This window comes from Zalophus californianus, chromosome 5 (genome assembly GCF_009762305.2).
Source record: "Zalophus californianus isolate mZalCal1 chromosome 5, mZalCal1.pri.v2, whole genome shotgun sequence".
In the NCBI taxonomy this organism is placed as follows: domain Eukaryota; kingdom Metazoa; phylum Chordata; class Mammalia; order Carnivora; family Otariidae; genus Zalophus; species Zalophus californianus.
Window position 1 is genome coordinate 32,085,483 of NC_045599.1, and position 17,552 is coordinate 32,103,034.

The following is a 17,552-nucleotide window of genomic DNA, read 5'->3' on the forward strand; positions in this document are numbered from 1 at the left end:
CCTGAGTGCGGCAGAGCTCCCGGGTATCGGAGCGGGGAAGCCGGCTGCATAGATGGAGCCGAGGCGCAGGCTCTCAGCTCGGGGTTGCCATAAACTGTGATGGGCAACACAGTCGGGCCACTGCTCCTCCAGCAGGGACCCAAAAAGCGGCAGATCCGGGGAGACTCCCCTTCCTCCCCCAGGAGGAGTGGTGCGGGAGCGCACCGCAGGGATCTGCTGGGTTTGGAGACTCCACACGGGGTCAGGTGCCAGAGATAGAAACGCTCGGTCACAGGCCGGGTGAGCACGGAGTGCGGCCGGAGACCAGGGAGACAGGAGTGACTGACTGCTTTTCTCTGGGGGCGCACTGAGGAGCGGGGCCCGAGTTCTCAGCTCCTCCAGGGTGGAGATTGGGAGGCCTCCATTTTCACTCTCGTCCTCCAAAGCTGTATTGAAAGCTTGCAGGGAACAAAAGCTCCCAAGAGCAAACCCAAGCAGATTACTTAGGCCAGACTCACAAGGGCGGGGCAATTCCGCCTCTGGCAAAGACATTTGGGAACCATGGACACAGGCCCCCTCCCCAGAAGATCAGCACGAACAGCCCACCAAGACCAAGTATACCGATCAATGAGAACAGGAGAAGTCCAGTGCTAGAGGAATACTGCACATAGAATTCATGGCTTTTTTACCATGATTCATTAGTCTTTCAAAAGTTAATTTTTTTTAACTTCTTTTTTTTAATTTTTTTTCCCTTTTTCAACCAACATCTTATCCCTTTTTAAAAACATTTTTTTATTTTTCATTTTTAGAGTCATATTCTATCGCTTCATACTAGTTACCTTATTTTTGGCATATATATATATAAGTTGTTCTCTCTTTAAAATTTTGAGATACAGTTTCCTCTAACATCAAAATATACCCTAAATCTCCACTATATGGCTTTGTTCTAGTCTCCTGCCTGATCCCATTCTCTCCCTTTCTTTCTTTTTTTTTTAATCCTCTTCTTTCTTTTTTGAAACACCTTATCAATTCCTTTTTAAAAAATTTTTATAATTTTCATCTTTACAGTTATATTCCACCCCTTCATCATATCAACCCTTATTTTGTATATATTTAAGTCTTTCTTTCTTTAAAATTTTAGGAGGCACTTTCTTCTAACAGACCAAAATACACCCCAAATCTAGTCTGTGGCACTGATCTATGCACCAGCCTGATCATATTTGATCATATTCTGTTTTTTTTGTTTTGTTCTGTTTTTGTTTGTTTTTATCTTTTTCTTTTTCTTTTTTTTTCCTCTTTATTTTGTCTTTCTTTCCCTTTCTTTTCCCCTGGTTTCAGGTCTTTTCTGATTTGTTTAGAGTATATTTTCTGGGGATGTTGTTAACCCATTAGCATTTTGTTCTCTCATTCATCTGTTCTCCTCTGGACAAAATGACAAGATGAAAAAAATCACCTCAACAAAAAGAACAAGAGGTAGTACCGTCTGCCAGGGACCTACTCAATACGGACATTAGTACAATGTCAGACCTAGAGTTCAGAATCATGATCTTAAAGATACTAGCTGGGCTTGAAAAAACCATGGAAGTTATTAGAGAAACCCTTTCTGGAGAAATAAAAGAACTAAAATCTAACCAAGTCGAAATCAAAAAGGCTATTAATGAGGTGCAATCAAAAATGGGGGCACTAACTGCTAGGATAAATGAGGCAGAAGAGAGAATCAGCGATATAGAAGACCAAATGATGGAAAATAAAGAAGCTGAGAAAAAGAGAGATAAACAACTACTGGATCACGAGGGCAGAATTCGAGAGATAAGTGATACGATAAGATGAAACAACATTAGAATAACTGGGATCCCAGAAGAAGAAGAAAGAGAGAGAGGGGCAGAAGGTATACTGGAGCAAATTATAGCAGAGAACTTCCCTAATGTGGGGAAGGAGACAGGCATCAAAATCCAGGAGGCACAGAGAACCCCTCTCAAAATCAATAAAAATAGGTCAACACCCCGACATCTAATAGTAAAACTTACGAGTCTCAGAGACAAAGGGAAAATCTTGAAAGCAGCTCGGGAGAAGAGATAGGTAACCTATAATGGTAGAAACATTAGATTGGCAACAGACCTATCCACAGAGACCTGGCAGGCCAGAAAGGACTGGCATGATATCTTCAGAGCAATAAATGAGAAAAATATCCAGCCAAGAATACTATATCCAGCTAGGCTGTCATTGAAAATAGAAGGAGAGATAAAAAGCTTCCAGGACAAACAAAAACTAAAGGACATTGCAAACACGAAACCAGCCCTATAAGAAATACTGAAAGGGGTCCTCTAAGCAAAGAGAGAGCCTAAAAGCAGCATAGACCAGAAAGGAACACAGACAATAGACAGTAACAGTCACCTTACAGGCAATACAGTGGCACTAAATTCCTATCTTTCAATAGTTACCCATGTAAATGGGCTAAATGCCCCAATCAAAAGAGACAGGCTATCAGATTGGATTAAAAAACAAGACCCATCGATATGCTGTCTGCAAGAGACTCATTTTAGACCCAAAGACACCCCCACATTGAAAGTGAGGGGATGGAAAACCATTTACCGTGCTAATGGACACCAAAAGAAAGCTGGGGTGGCAATCCTTCTATCAGACAAATTAGATTTTAAACCAAAGACTGTAAAAACAGATGAAGAAGGACACTGTATCCTACTTAAAGGGTCTATCCAACAAGAAGATCTAACAATTGTAAATATCTATGCCCCTAACATGGGAGTAGCCAATTATATAAGGCAATTAATAACAAAAGCAAAGAAACACATTGACAACAATACAATAATAGTGGGGGACTTTAACAACCCCCTGACTGAAATGGACAGATCATCTAAGCAAAAGATCAACAAGGAAATAAAGACTTTAAATGACACACTGGACCAAATGGACTTCACAGACATATTCAGAACATTCCATCCCAAAGCAACGGAATACACATTCTTCTCTAGTGCCCATGGAACATTCTCCAGAATAGATCACATCCTAGGTCACAAATCAGGTCTCAAACGGTACCAAAAGATTGGGATTATTCCCTGCATATTTTCAGACCATAGTGCTTTGAAACTAGAACTCAATCATAAGAGGAAAGTTGGAAAGAACTCAAATACATGGAGGCTAAAGAGCATCCTACTAAAGAATGAATGGGTCAACCAGGAAATTAAAGAAATATTAAAAAAATTCATGGAAACCAATGAAAATGAAAACACAACTGTTCAAAAATCTTTGGGATGCAGCAAAGGCAGTCCTAAGAGGAAAGTATATAGCAATACAAGCCTTTCTCAAGAAACAAGGAAGGTCTCTAATACACAACCTAACCCTACACCTAAAGGAGCTAGAGAAAAAAACAGCAAATAAAGCCTAAACCCAGCAGGAGAAGAGAAATAATAAAGATCAGAGCAGAAATCAATGAAAGAGAAACCAAAAGAACAGCAGAAGAGATCAACGAAACTAGGAGCTGGTTCTCTGAAAGAATTAACAAGATTGATAAACCCCTGGCCAGACTTATCAAAAAGAGAAATGACCCAAATCAACAAAATCATGAATGAAAGAGGAGAGATCACAACCAACACCAAAGAAATACAAACAATTATAAGAACATATTATGAGCAACTCTATGCCAGCAAATTAAATAACCTGGAAGAAATGGATGCATTCCTAGAGATGTATCAACTACCAAAATTGAACCAGGAAGAAACAGAAAACCTGAACAGACCTATAACCACTAAGGAAATTAAAGCAGTCATCAAAGATCTTCCAAAAAACAAAAGCCCGGGGCCCGATGGCTTCCCAGGGGAATTCTACCAAACATTTCAAGAAGAATTAATACCTATTCTCCTGAAACTGTTCCAAAAAATAGAAATGGAAGGAAAACTTCCAAACTCATTTTATGAGGCCACCATTACCTTGATCCCCAAACCAGACAAAGACCCCATCAAAAAGGAGAATTACAGACCAATATCCTTGATAAACATGGATGCAAAAATTCTCACCAAAATACTAGCCAATAGGATCCAACAGCACATTAAAAGGATTATTCACCATGACCAAGTGGGATTCATCCCTGGGCTGCAAGGTTGGTTCAACATCCGCAAATCAATCAATGTGATACAATACATTAACAAAAGAAAGAACAAGAATCATATGATCTTCTCAATAGATGCAGAAAAAGCATTTGACAAAGTACAGCATCCTTTCTTGATCAAAACTCTTCAGAGTATAGGGATAGAGGGTACATACCTCAATACCATAAAAGCCATCTATGAAAAACCTACAGTGAATATCATTCTCAATGGGGAAAAACTGAGAGCTTCCCCCTGAGGTCAGGAACGTGGCAGGGATGTCCACTATCACCACTGCTATTCAACACAGTATTAGAAGTCCTAGCCACAGCAATCAGACAACAAAAAGAAATCAAGGGCATCCAAATCGGCAAAGAGGAAGTCAACCTCTCACTCTTTGCCGATGATATGATACTTTATGTGGAAAACCCAAAAGACTCCACCCCAAAACTGCTAGAACTCATACAGGAATTCAGTCAAGTAACAGGCTATAAAATCAATGCACAGAAATCAGTGGCATTCCTATACACCAACAGTAAGACAGAAGAGAGACAAATCAAGGAGTCGATCCCCTTTACAGTTGCACCCAAAACCATAAGATACCTAGGAATAAATCTAACCAAAGAGGCAAAGGATCTGTACTCAGAAAACTATAAAATACTCATGAAAGAAATGGAGGAAGACACAAAGAAATGGAAAAACGTTCCAAGCTCATGGATTGGAAGAACAAACATTGTGAAGATGTCAATGCTACCTAGAGCAATCTACACATTCAGTGCAATCCCCATCAAAATACCATCCACTTTTTTCAAAGAAATGGAACAAATAATCCTAAAATTTGTATGGAAGCAGAAAAGACCCTGAATAGCCAGAGGAATGTTGAAAAAGAAAAGCAAAGCTGGCGGCATCACAATTCCGGACTTCCAGCTCTATTACAAAGCTGTCATCATCAAGACAGTATGGTACTGGCACAAAAACAGACACATCAATCAATGGAACAGAATCGAGAGCCCAGAAATGGACCCTCAACTCTATGGTCAACTCATCTTTGACAAAGCAGAAAAGAATGTCCAATGGAAAAAAGACAGTCTCTTCAACAAATTGTGTTGGGAAAATTGGACAGCCACATGCAGAAGAATGAAACTGGACCATTTCCTTACACCACACACCAAAATAGACTCCAAATGGTTGACAGACCTAAATGTGAGACAGGACTCCATCAAAATCCTAAAGGAGAACACAGGCAGCAACCTCTTCGACCTCAGCCACAGCAACTTCTTCCTAGAAACATCGCCAAAGGCAAGGGAAACAAGGGCAAAAATGAACACTTGGGACTTCATCAAGATAAAAAGCTTTTGCACAGCAAAAGAAACCGTCAACAAAACCAAAAGACAACCGACAGAATGGGAGAAAATATTTGCAAATGACATATCAGATAAAGGGCTAGTATCCAAAATCTATAAAGAACTTATCAAACTCAACACCCAAAGACAAATAATCCAGTCAAGAAATAGGCAGAAGACATGAACAGACATTTTTCCAAAGAAGACATCCAAATGGCCAACAGACACATGAAAAAGTGCTCCACGTCGCTTGGCATCAGGGAAATCCAAATCAAAACCTCAATGAGATACCACCTCACACCAGTCAGAATGGCTAAAATTAACAAGTCAGGAAACGACAGATGTTGGCGGGGATGTGGAGAAAGGGGAACCCTCCTACACTGTTGGTGGGAATGCAAGCTGGTGCAGCCACTCTGGAAAACAGTATGGAGGTTCCTCAAACAGTTGAAAATAGAGCTACCATACGATCCAGCAATTGCACTACTGGGTATTTACCCCAAAGATACCAATGTAGGGATCCGAAGGGGTACGTGCACCCCGATGTTTATAGCGGCAATGTCCACAATAGCCAAACTGTGGAAAGAGCCAAGATGTCCATTGACAGATGAATGGGTAAAGAAGATGTGGTATACGTACACAATGGAATATTATGCAGCCATCAAAAGGAATGAGATCTTGCCATTTGCAACGACGTGGATGGAACTGGAGGGTGTTATGCTGAGTGAAATAAGTCAATCAGAGAAAGACATGTATCATATGACCTCACTGATATGAGGAATTCTTAATCTCAGGAAACAAACTGAAGGTTGCTGGAGTGGTGAGGGGTGGGAGGGATGGGGTGGCTGGGTGATAGACATTGGGGAGGGTATGTGCTACGGTGAGTGCTGTGAATTGTGCAAGACTGTTGAATCACAGATCTGTACCTCTGGAACAAATAATGCAATAGATGTTAAGGAAAAAAAAAGAAGATAGCAGGAGGGGAAGAATGAAGGGGAGTGAATCAGAGGGGGAGACGAACCGTGAGAGACGATGGACTCTGAAAAACAAACTGAGGGTTCTAGAGGGGAGGGGGGTGGGGGATGGGTTAGCCTGGTGATGGGTATTAAAGAGGGCACGTTCTGCATGGAGCACTGGGTGTTATACACAAACAATGAATCATGGAACACTACATCAAAAACTAATGATGTAATGTATGGTGATTAACATAACGATAAAAAAATTTAAAGAGAAAAAAATCTGCACAGAAGTCTCTCGCTCAAAGGCTGTACTCTAAGGCCTGTGTTACTGGCTAGTAGCTATTATTGGATAGTGCATAACATTTCCATAATCAAATAAAATTCTATCAAATGGCACTGGTCTAGGCTACCCTTTAAGGTCCAAAGCCCCAAGTCTAGACTATTTCCCTTTTATTCAATAGGGAATCTCACTCCCCAGGCTTCCTTAGTATCCTAGAACAAGAAAACTCAACTTGTTCAGGACGGTCACTGGAAGGGCGCCTGGGTGGCTCATTCGTTGGGCGTCTGCCCTCAGCTCAGGTCATGATCCCAGGGTCCTGGGATCGAGCCCCGCACCGGGCTCCCTGCTCAATGGAAAGCCTGCTTCTCCTTCTCCTGCTCCCCCTGCTTGTGTTCCCTCTCTCACTGTCTCTCTCTGTCAAAATAAATAAAATATTAAAAAAAAGAAAAAAGAAAAAGAAAGGTCACTGGATCCTATTTTCTCCATGTATGTCCATGGAAATACCTTTGTTGCTACAAAGACTGCCTCTTGCCCACAGTCTGATCCCACTCTACAAATCATCAGGAAAATGCAGGAAGCTAGCCCAACACCGTGACTACTATCCACCTTTTTCCTCCAGATGCTCCTGTTTCCTACCTGACTGTGCCTTTCCAAACTAGACAGACTCTAAGAGAGAAATTGAGTTTGAAGGACTTTGACTCTGCCTGTTTCTGGGTGGACCTAGACTGTTTTCACCACTTAGAAGATCATTTTTATAAATTCTGATATAATCTCCACAAAAACAGGGTTTTTTTCTGCCTGACAATTGTTGCAGATCCAGTGATTAGAACAGTGCTGAGTGTATTCTTAGGTGCTCAGTAAGTAACTGTTAAACCAATGAACAAATACGATCAGAAAAAAACGTTACTGAAATAAACTCCACAGTGAGTAAAAAAGGCAACCCGGGGCATCTGTGCCAACAAAATGGATGGGTCTCTGATACCAGAGACCTGAAAAGATGGCCAATCCAGGGTCCTGAAACAAGTGTGGAGTCTGCTCTGCCATAAGGGCCCCCAAGACAGGGCTGGGATTTTTCTGCCTCAATCTGTCCTTATGAAAAGGAGTTATTACTGGACCATAGGCCAGCCAACTAGGGAGACTCAGAGCTGGGTGTTTGGCTGATGTAAGTACAAATAATACTTCATAAGCCTTCCTTTCTCACACACTCTAGTTTTAAAATCTAAGGACTCACTGCCTCTTTTTGATCCTTCCCCCCTCCAAGTTTTCTGGATAACAAAGCCATGGCTCAGAGTCCTGTCATTCAGTGCCTGGGTGGCTACTTGCCAAAGCTGGTAGGAGTTCCTAATGGAGTGGCTGCCAGTCTAACAGCCCCAAAGCAACACAGAGTCACAGAGGTTCTGTTGCAGATGTAGTTTATCTTTATTACTACAAAGACAATTCGGGATGTTATAAATTCTAACATTTATATAAGCACCTCAACCTTTTCAATATGTTTTCTCATTTGTTATTTCACTGAAGATGAGGAAGAAAAGTCATTCTGCCCACTGTACACTCAAGATTAAGCTCCAAAATCTGGGCCCTGCTCAGCATCACACAGGAGAAGGCATGATCAGGTCCCAGGTCTGCAGCTCCACATCTAGGTCTGGGGCCACAGCTTTCTCCAGGCTGCCTTTAGGACAGGGTGAGACAGGTAGACAGAAACTCAAGGCAGAGGGAGGGAGCACATGGGGAAGGGCATAGTAGGAACTGTGCTAACACTCCAGAGGAAAAGAGAGAACCAGAGCACTGGCCAGACAATCAGAGAACAGGAAATAGAGAAAGGGAGAAACTATATTAAATAACTGAGGAGACATTTGAGGAAAGGCAAACACACTGCCCTAGGGTACATGGGGCAGACAGAAGCCACACCTCATAAGTAATTCACAACCTTTTTCCAAACAGAAGGTTTTGCTTTTCATAGATCCTGTTTAATAATTCCAATATGGCTGGGGCACCTAGGTGGCTCTGTCGATTAAGCGTCTGACTTTTGATTTCGGCTCAGGTCATGATCTCAGGGTTGTGGGAGCGAGCCCCACATCGGGCTCTGTGCTCAGTGAGGAATCTACTTGAAATGCTCTCTCCCTCTGCCCCTCACCCCTCCCACGTGCACATGCACACTCTCTCTAAAAAAAATTAATCTTTATAAAAATATAGAAATATATTAATTCCAATATGGCTGTGAGGAATCCTTGGTCAGATTTAGTTTGGGTCTTTGAACCCCATGGCTTCTCAAAGCTTCTATTCAGTGAGTCTAGAACAGCAGTGGACTGGTGAAGTTCCTGGCAACAGAAGTCCTATCTTCCACAATGCTAGCACTAAATTACCCGAATTCCCCTCACAACTAGAATTAAAGGTTAAGCTGTGTCTTCTTTAATTCCCCCGTGAAATCACAACTCAACCTATTGCATGATAGCCTGACATACCAGCCCAAAGCAAGGACCTTGTACTTCCAATCCAAAGGCCGATGACTCAGAACATTTATGACTCTTCTGCCGAAGAGAGCAAGTTTGGCTTCACCAGGGAACCGGTTCTTGGTCTGACCTGAGACCGAGTTAGGTGATGTCGAAGAAAGTGTTTACCCCACCTAGTAACTCATGAAAGCAGAATAGAACGTCACCCTAGAGACAACACTGTCAGATAACTGGCTGACTTGCATGGAAAAAAAAAATTTTGTCAGGGCCCTGCTAGCCTCCTGTGTACTCACTCCCCTCTAGGTATGATCAGCTCTCCAGTTATTTTGGCCTTTTATGCTCAACTAAAGGAAGAGTCTATAGAAACCTGATACCTAAAGATCCACCCAAGTATGTTACATGAGAAAAAATAAAAGCTGCCAAGATCAGAGCAGGACTAAGTTGGCCAATAACCCCTAAGATCCTTAATCCTTTAAATATCTGTAACGGAAAAGCTGTTGGAATTCTTGTTTTTCACCCTGGAGAGAAACACAGGAAAGAGGAAAGAGAACTCAGGCCCACTTTCTCTCTAAGAGGATCACAGACCTGCTATTTGAGTCCTGAGAAAGAGTTACAAGCAAAGAAAGAAGATGAAGAGGCTGCATCATAATTCCTGCAGATACAGTATACACTCATCCTCTCTCACCACAAAGGCTGGCAAAATCAGAAAGAAAGAAAGAATGTCTTTTAGCCTAGTTTATAGAGAACAAGGATGCAGTCATGTGTGGGAGGATGTTGAAGATCTGTGTCTTGATGAGGATCTCAAACAAGCTTTTGATTATGATTACACAGTCTTCCTGGGCCACCATCGTCCCTAGTCTGAATTACGGCAATAGCCTCCTATCTGGTTTCCGTGCTTGTACCCACACCCCCTGCCTCCAGTCTAATTCTCAACAAAGCAGGTGGAGGGATCCTTTAAAAATAAGTCAGAGCATGTTGTTCTTCTGCTCAACAGCCTTTAATAACATCCAGTTTCATATTCTTTTCCATGCTCGACAAGGCGGTCTATGATCTTCCCCCCATTATCTAAGTTTCATCTACGTCCCTCTCTCTTCTTTTCGCTCCAACCACACACTGACTTGTTCTGATCCCACAGACACACTAGACACGCTCCCACCTTAGGGCTTTAGTACTTGTTGTTTCTCCTGAGATGCTCCCTTCCAATACTGCCAATCCTTACCATGAACTACTTTTTATTTGCCCATAGTATTTACCAACTTTAAATACACCATCCATAATTTACTTATTAGTTATATTTATTTATTTATTTATTTATTTATTTATTTATTTTTATTGTTATTAGTTATATTTATTATCTATCTGCCTCTGCTAGAAGCTAAGCTCCAATCTTGTTCACAGATGTATTTTAAGTGCCTGAAATAGCTCTTGGGACTTAACAGGCGTGCAATAAATTAATTTATTGAATAAATAAACGACTTCTCTTGCTCCTTCTCCTTAGATCTACCTATGTCTTTTTGAGCTTCATTCAAATGATTCCAGTATCCTAGAGGAGACAGAGTGACCAAAAGGTTAAGAGCTCAGTTTAGGGTCAGACAGACCTTGTTGCAAATCCCAGCTCTACCACTCACTAACTGGGTGACCTTGGGCAATATCAGGTCTGACCTGTGTCCTATTTGCCTCAGTGATAAAATGGAACTAGTAACAGGGCCCATAAGGCAGCTGTGGAAGTCAATGAATTGGTTATGGATAAAGCACTTAAGTGCCTTGTCTATGACAATGCTCAATAAATATTAACTATTATAATTATGGCACAAGTGTGATCAGTCCTTTCCCTGCTGCAAACTCTCCAATGGGTCTTAAAATCAAGGATAAAATCATAAAGAGTGTGATATTCCCAATTGCATCTCTCTGAATCTGTAACCTTTCCACTTTATCTATCCTACCCTACCCAGTATTTCCCAGGCCCTTACTCTCTCCAAGCTCTTCTCAACCTCAAAATCTTTGCACATGCTGTTTCCTCTGCCTGTGGAACTCTGATTCAAGGGTTGTCAAACTTTTTCCAAAGGCCCTGACAGTAATGATTTTGGCTTTGTGAGCCATAGGGTTTCTGTCACAACTCTTCAACCCCTCACTGTAGCATAAGAACAGCCCCAAACAATAGAACAATACATAAAGAAACAGATGCGGCTGTGTTCCAATAAAACTTTATCTACAAAAGCCTTCCCCAACACCTCTGACTAGGCTAAGTTCCCCCATTATATATTCCAACACTACTCTCTGGAGCCCTTACCACAATCTTAAGTTTAAATTATCTCATTTTATTGTTCATTGTTCATGATTTAATTGTTCCCTCTTCCAGACTATAAGCTACATAAAACAGGGACCATGGCTGTTTTGCCCCTGCTGTATAACAGGTGTTGAAAAATAATGGACGTAACACTGCAAATGAAAAAGAGGTTGGCCCTTTCTTCTAGAATGTATCTTATTATAATAGCTATTGGCCTAGGTTAAAAATACTAGACGCCCTGAGAGAGGAGCAAAGATGCTGATGCTGTTTTCTTAGGATTTAGGGCAGGAAGGTTTGCAGTTGAAGATGTTACTTAAAAGTCAGATTTATGGACAAAGAAATACGATACCTGATGGACATAATATTCGAGATCAAAGAGTGCAGCAATCTTCTCTTCTAGGCTGGAGCTGGAACTATTGAACTTGTTGATCAGTCGTACCATGATCTGCATGTCAGTCTCAATGACAACATTCAGCTCCTCAAAGTCCTTCTTTAGTTCCTCGATGGGGCGAAAGAGTCGTTTAACCTTGGCCTGCCTTTCCTAAAATAATTGAAGCAAAAAGATAATTAGATCAATTGGAGAAGTCTCCCCAAGACAGTTGTCGCCTATCATGGATGCCCATTCTCAAGGAATTACTGCTCCAGGATTCAAAACCTTCTTTCATCTGTACTATCAAAAAATCCTCCCACAAGAATACCTCACTTTATTGCACTTCACTTTGTCAAACTTAGAGCTGTTACCTTTTTTTTTTTTTTTTACAAATTGGAGGTTTGTGGCAACCTGCATTTAGCTACTTTCTCAGCATCATTTTTCCAACAGCATTTGCTCACTCTGTGTCTCTGTGTCACATTTCGGTAATTCTTGCAATATTCTGAACTTTTTCATTATTATATTTGTCATGGTGATCTATGATCAGTGGTATTTGATATTACTATTGTAGTTGTTTTGGTGTGTCACAAACCACACCCTTATAAGACAGTAAACTGATAAATGTTTTGTGTATTCTGACTGTTCCACTGATAGGCAATTTCCCCATCTCTCTCCTTCTTCTGGGACCTGCCTATTTCCTGAGACAATGATTTTGAAATTAGGCCAATCAATAACCCTACAATGGCTTAAGTATTCAAGTGAAAGGAAGAGTCTCATGTCTCATTTTAAATCAAAAGCTAGAAATGACTAGGCTTAGTGAGGATGGCATGTCAAAAGCTAAGATAACCAAAAGACAGGCCTCTTGTGCCAAACAGTTAACCAAGTTGTGAATGCGAAGAGTTCCTGACGGAAAGTGAAAGTGCTATTCCAGTGAACACACAAATTGTAAGAAAGCAACACAGTCGTATTGCTGATAAGGAGAACGTTTTAGTGGTCTCGTTAGGTCAAACCAGCCACAACATTTCCTTAAACCAAAAAGCCTAATCCAGAGCAAGGTCCTAATATCTCTTTAATTCTATGAAAGCTGAAAGAGATAAGGAACCTGCAGAAGAAAAGTTTGAAGCTAGCAGAGGTTGGTTCATGAGGTTTAAGAAAACAAGCCATCTCCGTAACATAAAAGTGCTAGGTGAAGCAGCAAGTGTTTATATAAAAGCTGTAGCAAGTTATCTGGAAGACCTAGCTAACTCCTGAAAGTGGCTAGACTCAGCAACAGGTTTTGAATGTAGACAAAATACCCCTCTATTGGAAGAAGATGGCATCTAGGACTTCCATAGCTAGAGGAGGAGAAGTCAATACCTGGCTTCAAAGCACAGGCTGATTTTCTTGTTAGGGGCTAATGCAGCTGCTGACTTTAGGTTGAAACCATTGTTTATTTACTACTCCAAAAATCCTAGGGCCCATAAGAATTAAGCTAAATCTACTTGGCCTGTCCTCTATAAATGGAGCAACAAAGCCTGGATGACAACATGTCTATTTACAACATGGTTTACTGAATATGTTAAGACAAACATTGAGACCTACTGTCAGAAAGAAAAAATTCCTTTCAAAGTATTACTGCTTATGGACAATGCACCTGGTCACCCAAGAGCTGAGGGAGATGTACAACAAGATTAATGTTGTTTTCATGCTTGCTAACATAACATCTATTCTGCAGCCCACGGATCAAGAAGTCATGTTGACTTCCAAGTCTTAATTATAATAAGAAGAAAATACATTTTGTAAGGCTACAGTTGCCACAGACAGTGATTCCTTTAATGGATTTGAGCAAAGTAAACTGAAAACCTGTTGCAAAGTATTCCCATTCTAGATCCCATTAAAAACATAATGGGAAGAGGTCAAACTATCAACACGAACAGGAATTTGGAAGAAGTCGATTCTAACACTCATGGATGACTGTGACGAGTTCAAGTCTTCAGTGGGGGATATAAGTGCACATATGGTAGAAATATCAAGAGAATTAGAATTAGAAGTGGAGCCTGAGGATGTGACTGAACTGTTGCAACATGATAAAACTTTAATGAATGAAAAGTTGCTTCTTATGGATGAGCAAAGAAAGTAGTTTCCTGAAATGGAATCTACTCCTGGTGAACATGCTGTGAAAACTGCTGAAATGACAACAAAGGATTTAGAATACTACATAAACTCAGTTGTTAAAGCAGTCAAAGGGTTTGAGAGAATTGACTCCCATTTTGAGAGAAGTTCTATTGTGGTATAATGTTATCAAACAGCATCACATGCTACAGAGAAACTGTTCACGAAATTGTTCAATGTGGCAAACTTCACTGCTGTCTTATTTTAAGAAATCGCCACAACCACCCTAATGTTCAGCAACCACCACCCTCATCAGTCAAGCAGCCATCAGCATTGACACAAGACCCTCCATAAGCAAAAGGATTACAATTCACTAAAAGCTCGATGTGGTTAGCATTTTTTAGCAATAAAGTACTTTTTGAATTAAGGTATGTATATTGTTTTTTAGACATAATGCTCTTGCACATTTAGTAGACTGCAGTACAGAGTAAACATAACTCTAACATGCACCGGGAAACCAAAAAAGTAATCTGACTTGATTTATTGCAGTGATCTAGAACCAAACCCATACTGTCTTCAAAGCATACCTGTACTTTCTAAGATGCCCACAGAAGAGAGCCCTCAGAGTCTATCTATATAGACCTCTGCCCCAAAAACACACTCAAGATTTTCCAGGTTCACTTATCCCAGTCTGACTTCTAATGTTCGAGAAGAGTGGAAAGTCTTCTTGCTGCCATCACTGAGGTCAGGGGAAGCAATGCAAGCTCACCTTCAATTCCTAAACTCAGTTGAAAAGGCTGAGGTCTAAGGTGGAATAATCCACACCTTGGTTCTGTATCTTCTACAATCATTGACTATCTTTGCTTTGCCCTGCCCAATCCAGCAACATTTTAGGGAAACCCAGATGTAGGAAACTGTGGGTAAAGAGCTATCAGAGTGGGAGCAATCTGCTGATGAAAATTAAATCACTCTCATTACTGTCAATCTAACTACAGGTGTACAATTTGTTCAACTGTTTGAAGTGGCTAAATTACTGTATGTACTATACTCAAGTCTCAATTTTCTCTCAATCCTTCCCCACCCCACACACATACAAAAATTTAAAAAATGAAGTTATGTTGGAGGTGAATAAAAGACTTTAATTAGATATTTTATACATGTGACACTCTCATTTTCTTCCCAATTTTAGAGGACAGTGCTTATAAATAGAGTCCAAAAGGTCACAGTGGTTTGTGTCTCTATCCTCCAAGAAAAATTAAAAGGCAGGAATATTTATAAAAAGCAGAATGATGAGCACCTGTCAGCTCCAAATTGCTCATCTATTACCTATGGATTTTCTCCCCAGTTACAAGTACTCCACAGAAACACCAACCAAAGAAATGAATCAGCCTCTCTTAAAAAAGACCAAGCTCCTAGGAGAGCAATGCCATCTATGGGATGTCATTTTCCTGCTTCTTCAGGCTAAAACAACAGTGAAATGCTCTCCCTACACCCAGCTAAAGGACTCTGGATGGCCGCCAAAGGCAGGGCAAAGAGGTCTGGGGAAGCTGAGTCACTGCCTAGAGCTGTGGGATGCCAGGCAAGTGAGCAGGGTAAGAAATAAGTCACCTCCACCTCACTAAAATGATGTGTACCTGGCCCTCAGGAAGAGGGACTATTTTAAGAAAAAAAAATTTTTTTTATTTTGCAATAATTATAAACTCACAGAAAGTTACAAAAATAATACACAGAGTACCATGTACCCTTGGTTCAGCTTCCCCCAATGGCAACATCTTACGTAACAGTACACTAACAAAACCAAGAAAATGACAAAGGTATAACACTGTTAACTAGACTATGAGCCTTACTCAGATTTTATCAGCTTTTACATGTACACATTTACATGTATATTATTCTATACAATTTTATCCAATATATATATTCATGCAACCACCAGAACAATCAGGCTACTGAACTATTCCACCACCACCAAACTCCACTGTGGCATCCCTTTACAGCTGCACCTCACCCTCCCATCCATCCCTGTGTCCTGGCAATCACTGCTTTGTTCTCCATCTCCTTAATTCTGGCACTTAGATAATGTTATAAAGATGGAATAACAAGGTCTGTAATCTTTTGAGATAGTATTTTTATATGAACATAATGCACTTGAGATCTATCCAAGTTACCACACACATCCATGGTTCATTTATTTTTAATGCTGAGTAGTACTGCATTATACAGATGTACAGTTTCCTTAACCATTCACCTGTTGAACATTTGAGTTGTTTCCAGGTGTTGACTATTATGAACATAAATATTTGTATAAGGGTTTTTATATAAATTCAAGTTCTTATTTCTCTGGCATAAATACCCACAAGTAGAACTGCTGGGTCATATGACAAACATGTTTGGTTTTATAAGAAATTGCCTATTTTCCATGGTGACTGTACCATTTTACATACTCACCAACAATGTATGAAACACTCAGTTTCTCCACATCCTCACTAGTATTTATCACTAGTATTTAGTATTATCACCACTTTTGTTTTAGGTATCTTAATAGATGTATAGTGATAGTTCATTGTGGACTTAATTTGCATTTCTCCAAAGGCTAAAGATATTAAACATCTTTTCAGGTGGTTATTTGCCATCCACAAATCATCTTCGGTGAATTATCTGTTTGTTCACTTCCTCTCCCCATTCTCTAAATATGTTGTCACTTTTTACTGTTGAGCTTTCAGAGTTCTAGATACAAGTCTTTAATTCTAGATACAAGTCTTTAATTAATCTTTATTCTAGATACAAGTCTTTAATCAGATACAGTCTTTGCTTTGCACAGATCTTACATGCAACAAGTTCAAATACTATAGTTTCAATAACACCATTCTCCCAACACTACTCAAATTTCAGTTACCACAAATTTCGTTTAACTGTAATCGCATGAAGTACAAACTTCGTTGCTGGCTCTTTAGTCCACAACTCACTACATATAACATAAATGCTCATGATGATGAGTGGGTGATCATACCACTTCTTTCTAAGTCTGTCTGACAGGTCACTAAAAATTCATTTCTCAGTTCACACACAGATGTCAAGTGTGTAGCTGTAGGACTTCTTCATCTTACAATGACAAGCCCAAGTAACATAACATAAAAATGGGTAATCAAAAGAAAAGAAGTGGCCAAGAAAGACCAAAGTGCAGCAAAAAGACTAACAGTGGTAACTCTGACAGTGAAACTCATACTGAATGAATATGGAGCTACAGAAGAGGTCATAATTTTTCTTTCAACTATCACACATTATTTTTCAAATGTAAGAGAATGATAGTCTATTCTTTTTCCCCTTATTTTCATTGTTCTTCTTCCTGATGGTTCCAAGTTTCGTTCTACTGTTATTTCATTTTTATTTGGAGAATATTCTTTAGTCATTCTTTTAGGTACATCTGCTAGTGACAAATGTTTTCAATTTTGTGTAAGAATGTCTTGATTTCTCTTTTGCTAATGAAGGATATTTTCATTGGCTATAGAATTCTGAGTGGACAGTTTTTTCAGCACTTGAAAAATATTGTGACATATACTCTGGTCTTGGTAGTTTCAAATGAAAAATGCACTGTCAATCATTGTACCCTAAGGTAGTATGTTTTTTCTAACTGTTTTCAACATTTTTTCTGTAGCTGTGAAGAGTCATGGTGTTGATTTCTCTGAGTTTATCCTA

General features: G+C 40.1%; 1 protein-coding gene across 6 annotated transcripts in view; it reads right to left on the bottom strand.

Moving 5' to 3' along the window:
• SIL1 (SIL1 nucleotide exchange factor) overlaps positions 1-17,552 on the bottom strand; it is a 212,035-nt gene that overhangs the window by 66,454 nt on the left and 128,029 nt on the right. For all 6 annotated transcript variants that reach the window (XM_027606952.1, XM_027606956.1, XM_027606951.1 and 3 more), the window contains one exon: positions 11,745-11,936. In XM_027606952.1, the coding sequence (XP_027462753.1) occupies positions 11,745-11,936 (192 nt within the window). The remainder of the gene's footprint in view (positions 1-11,744; positions 11,937-17,552) is intronic.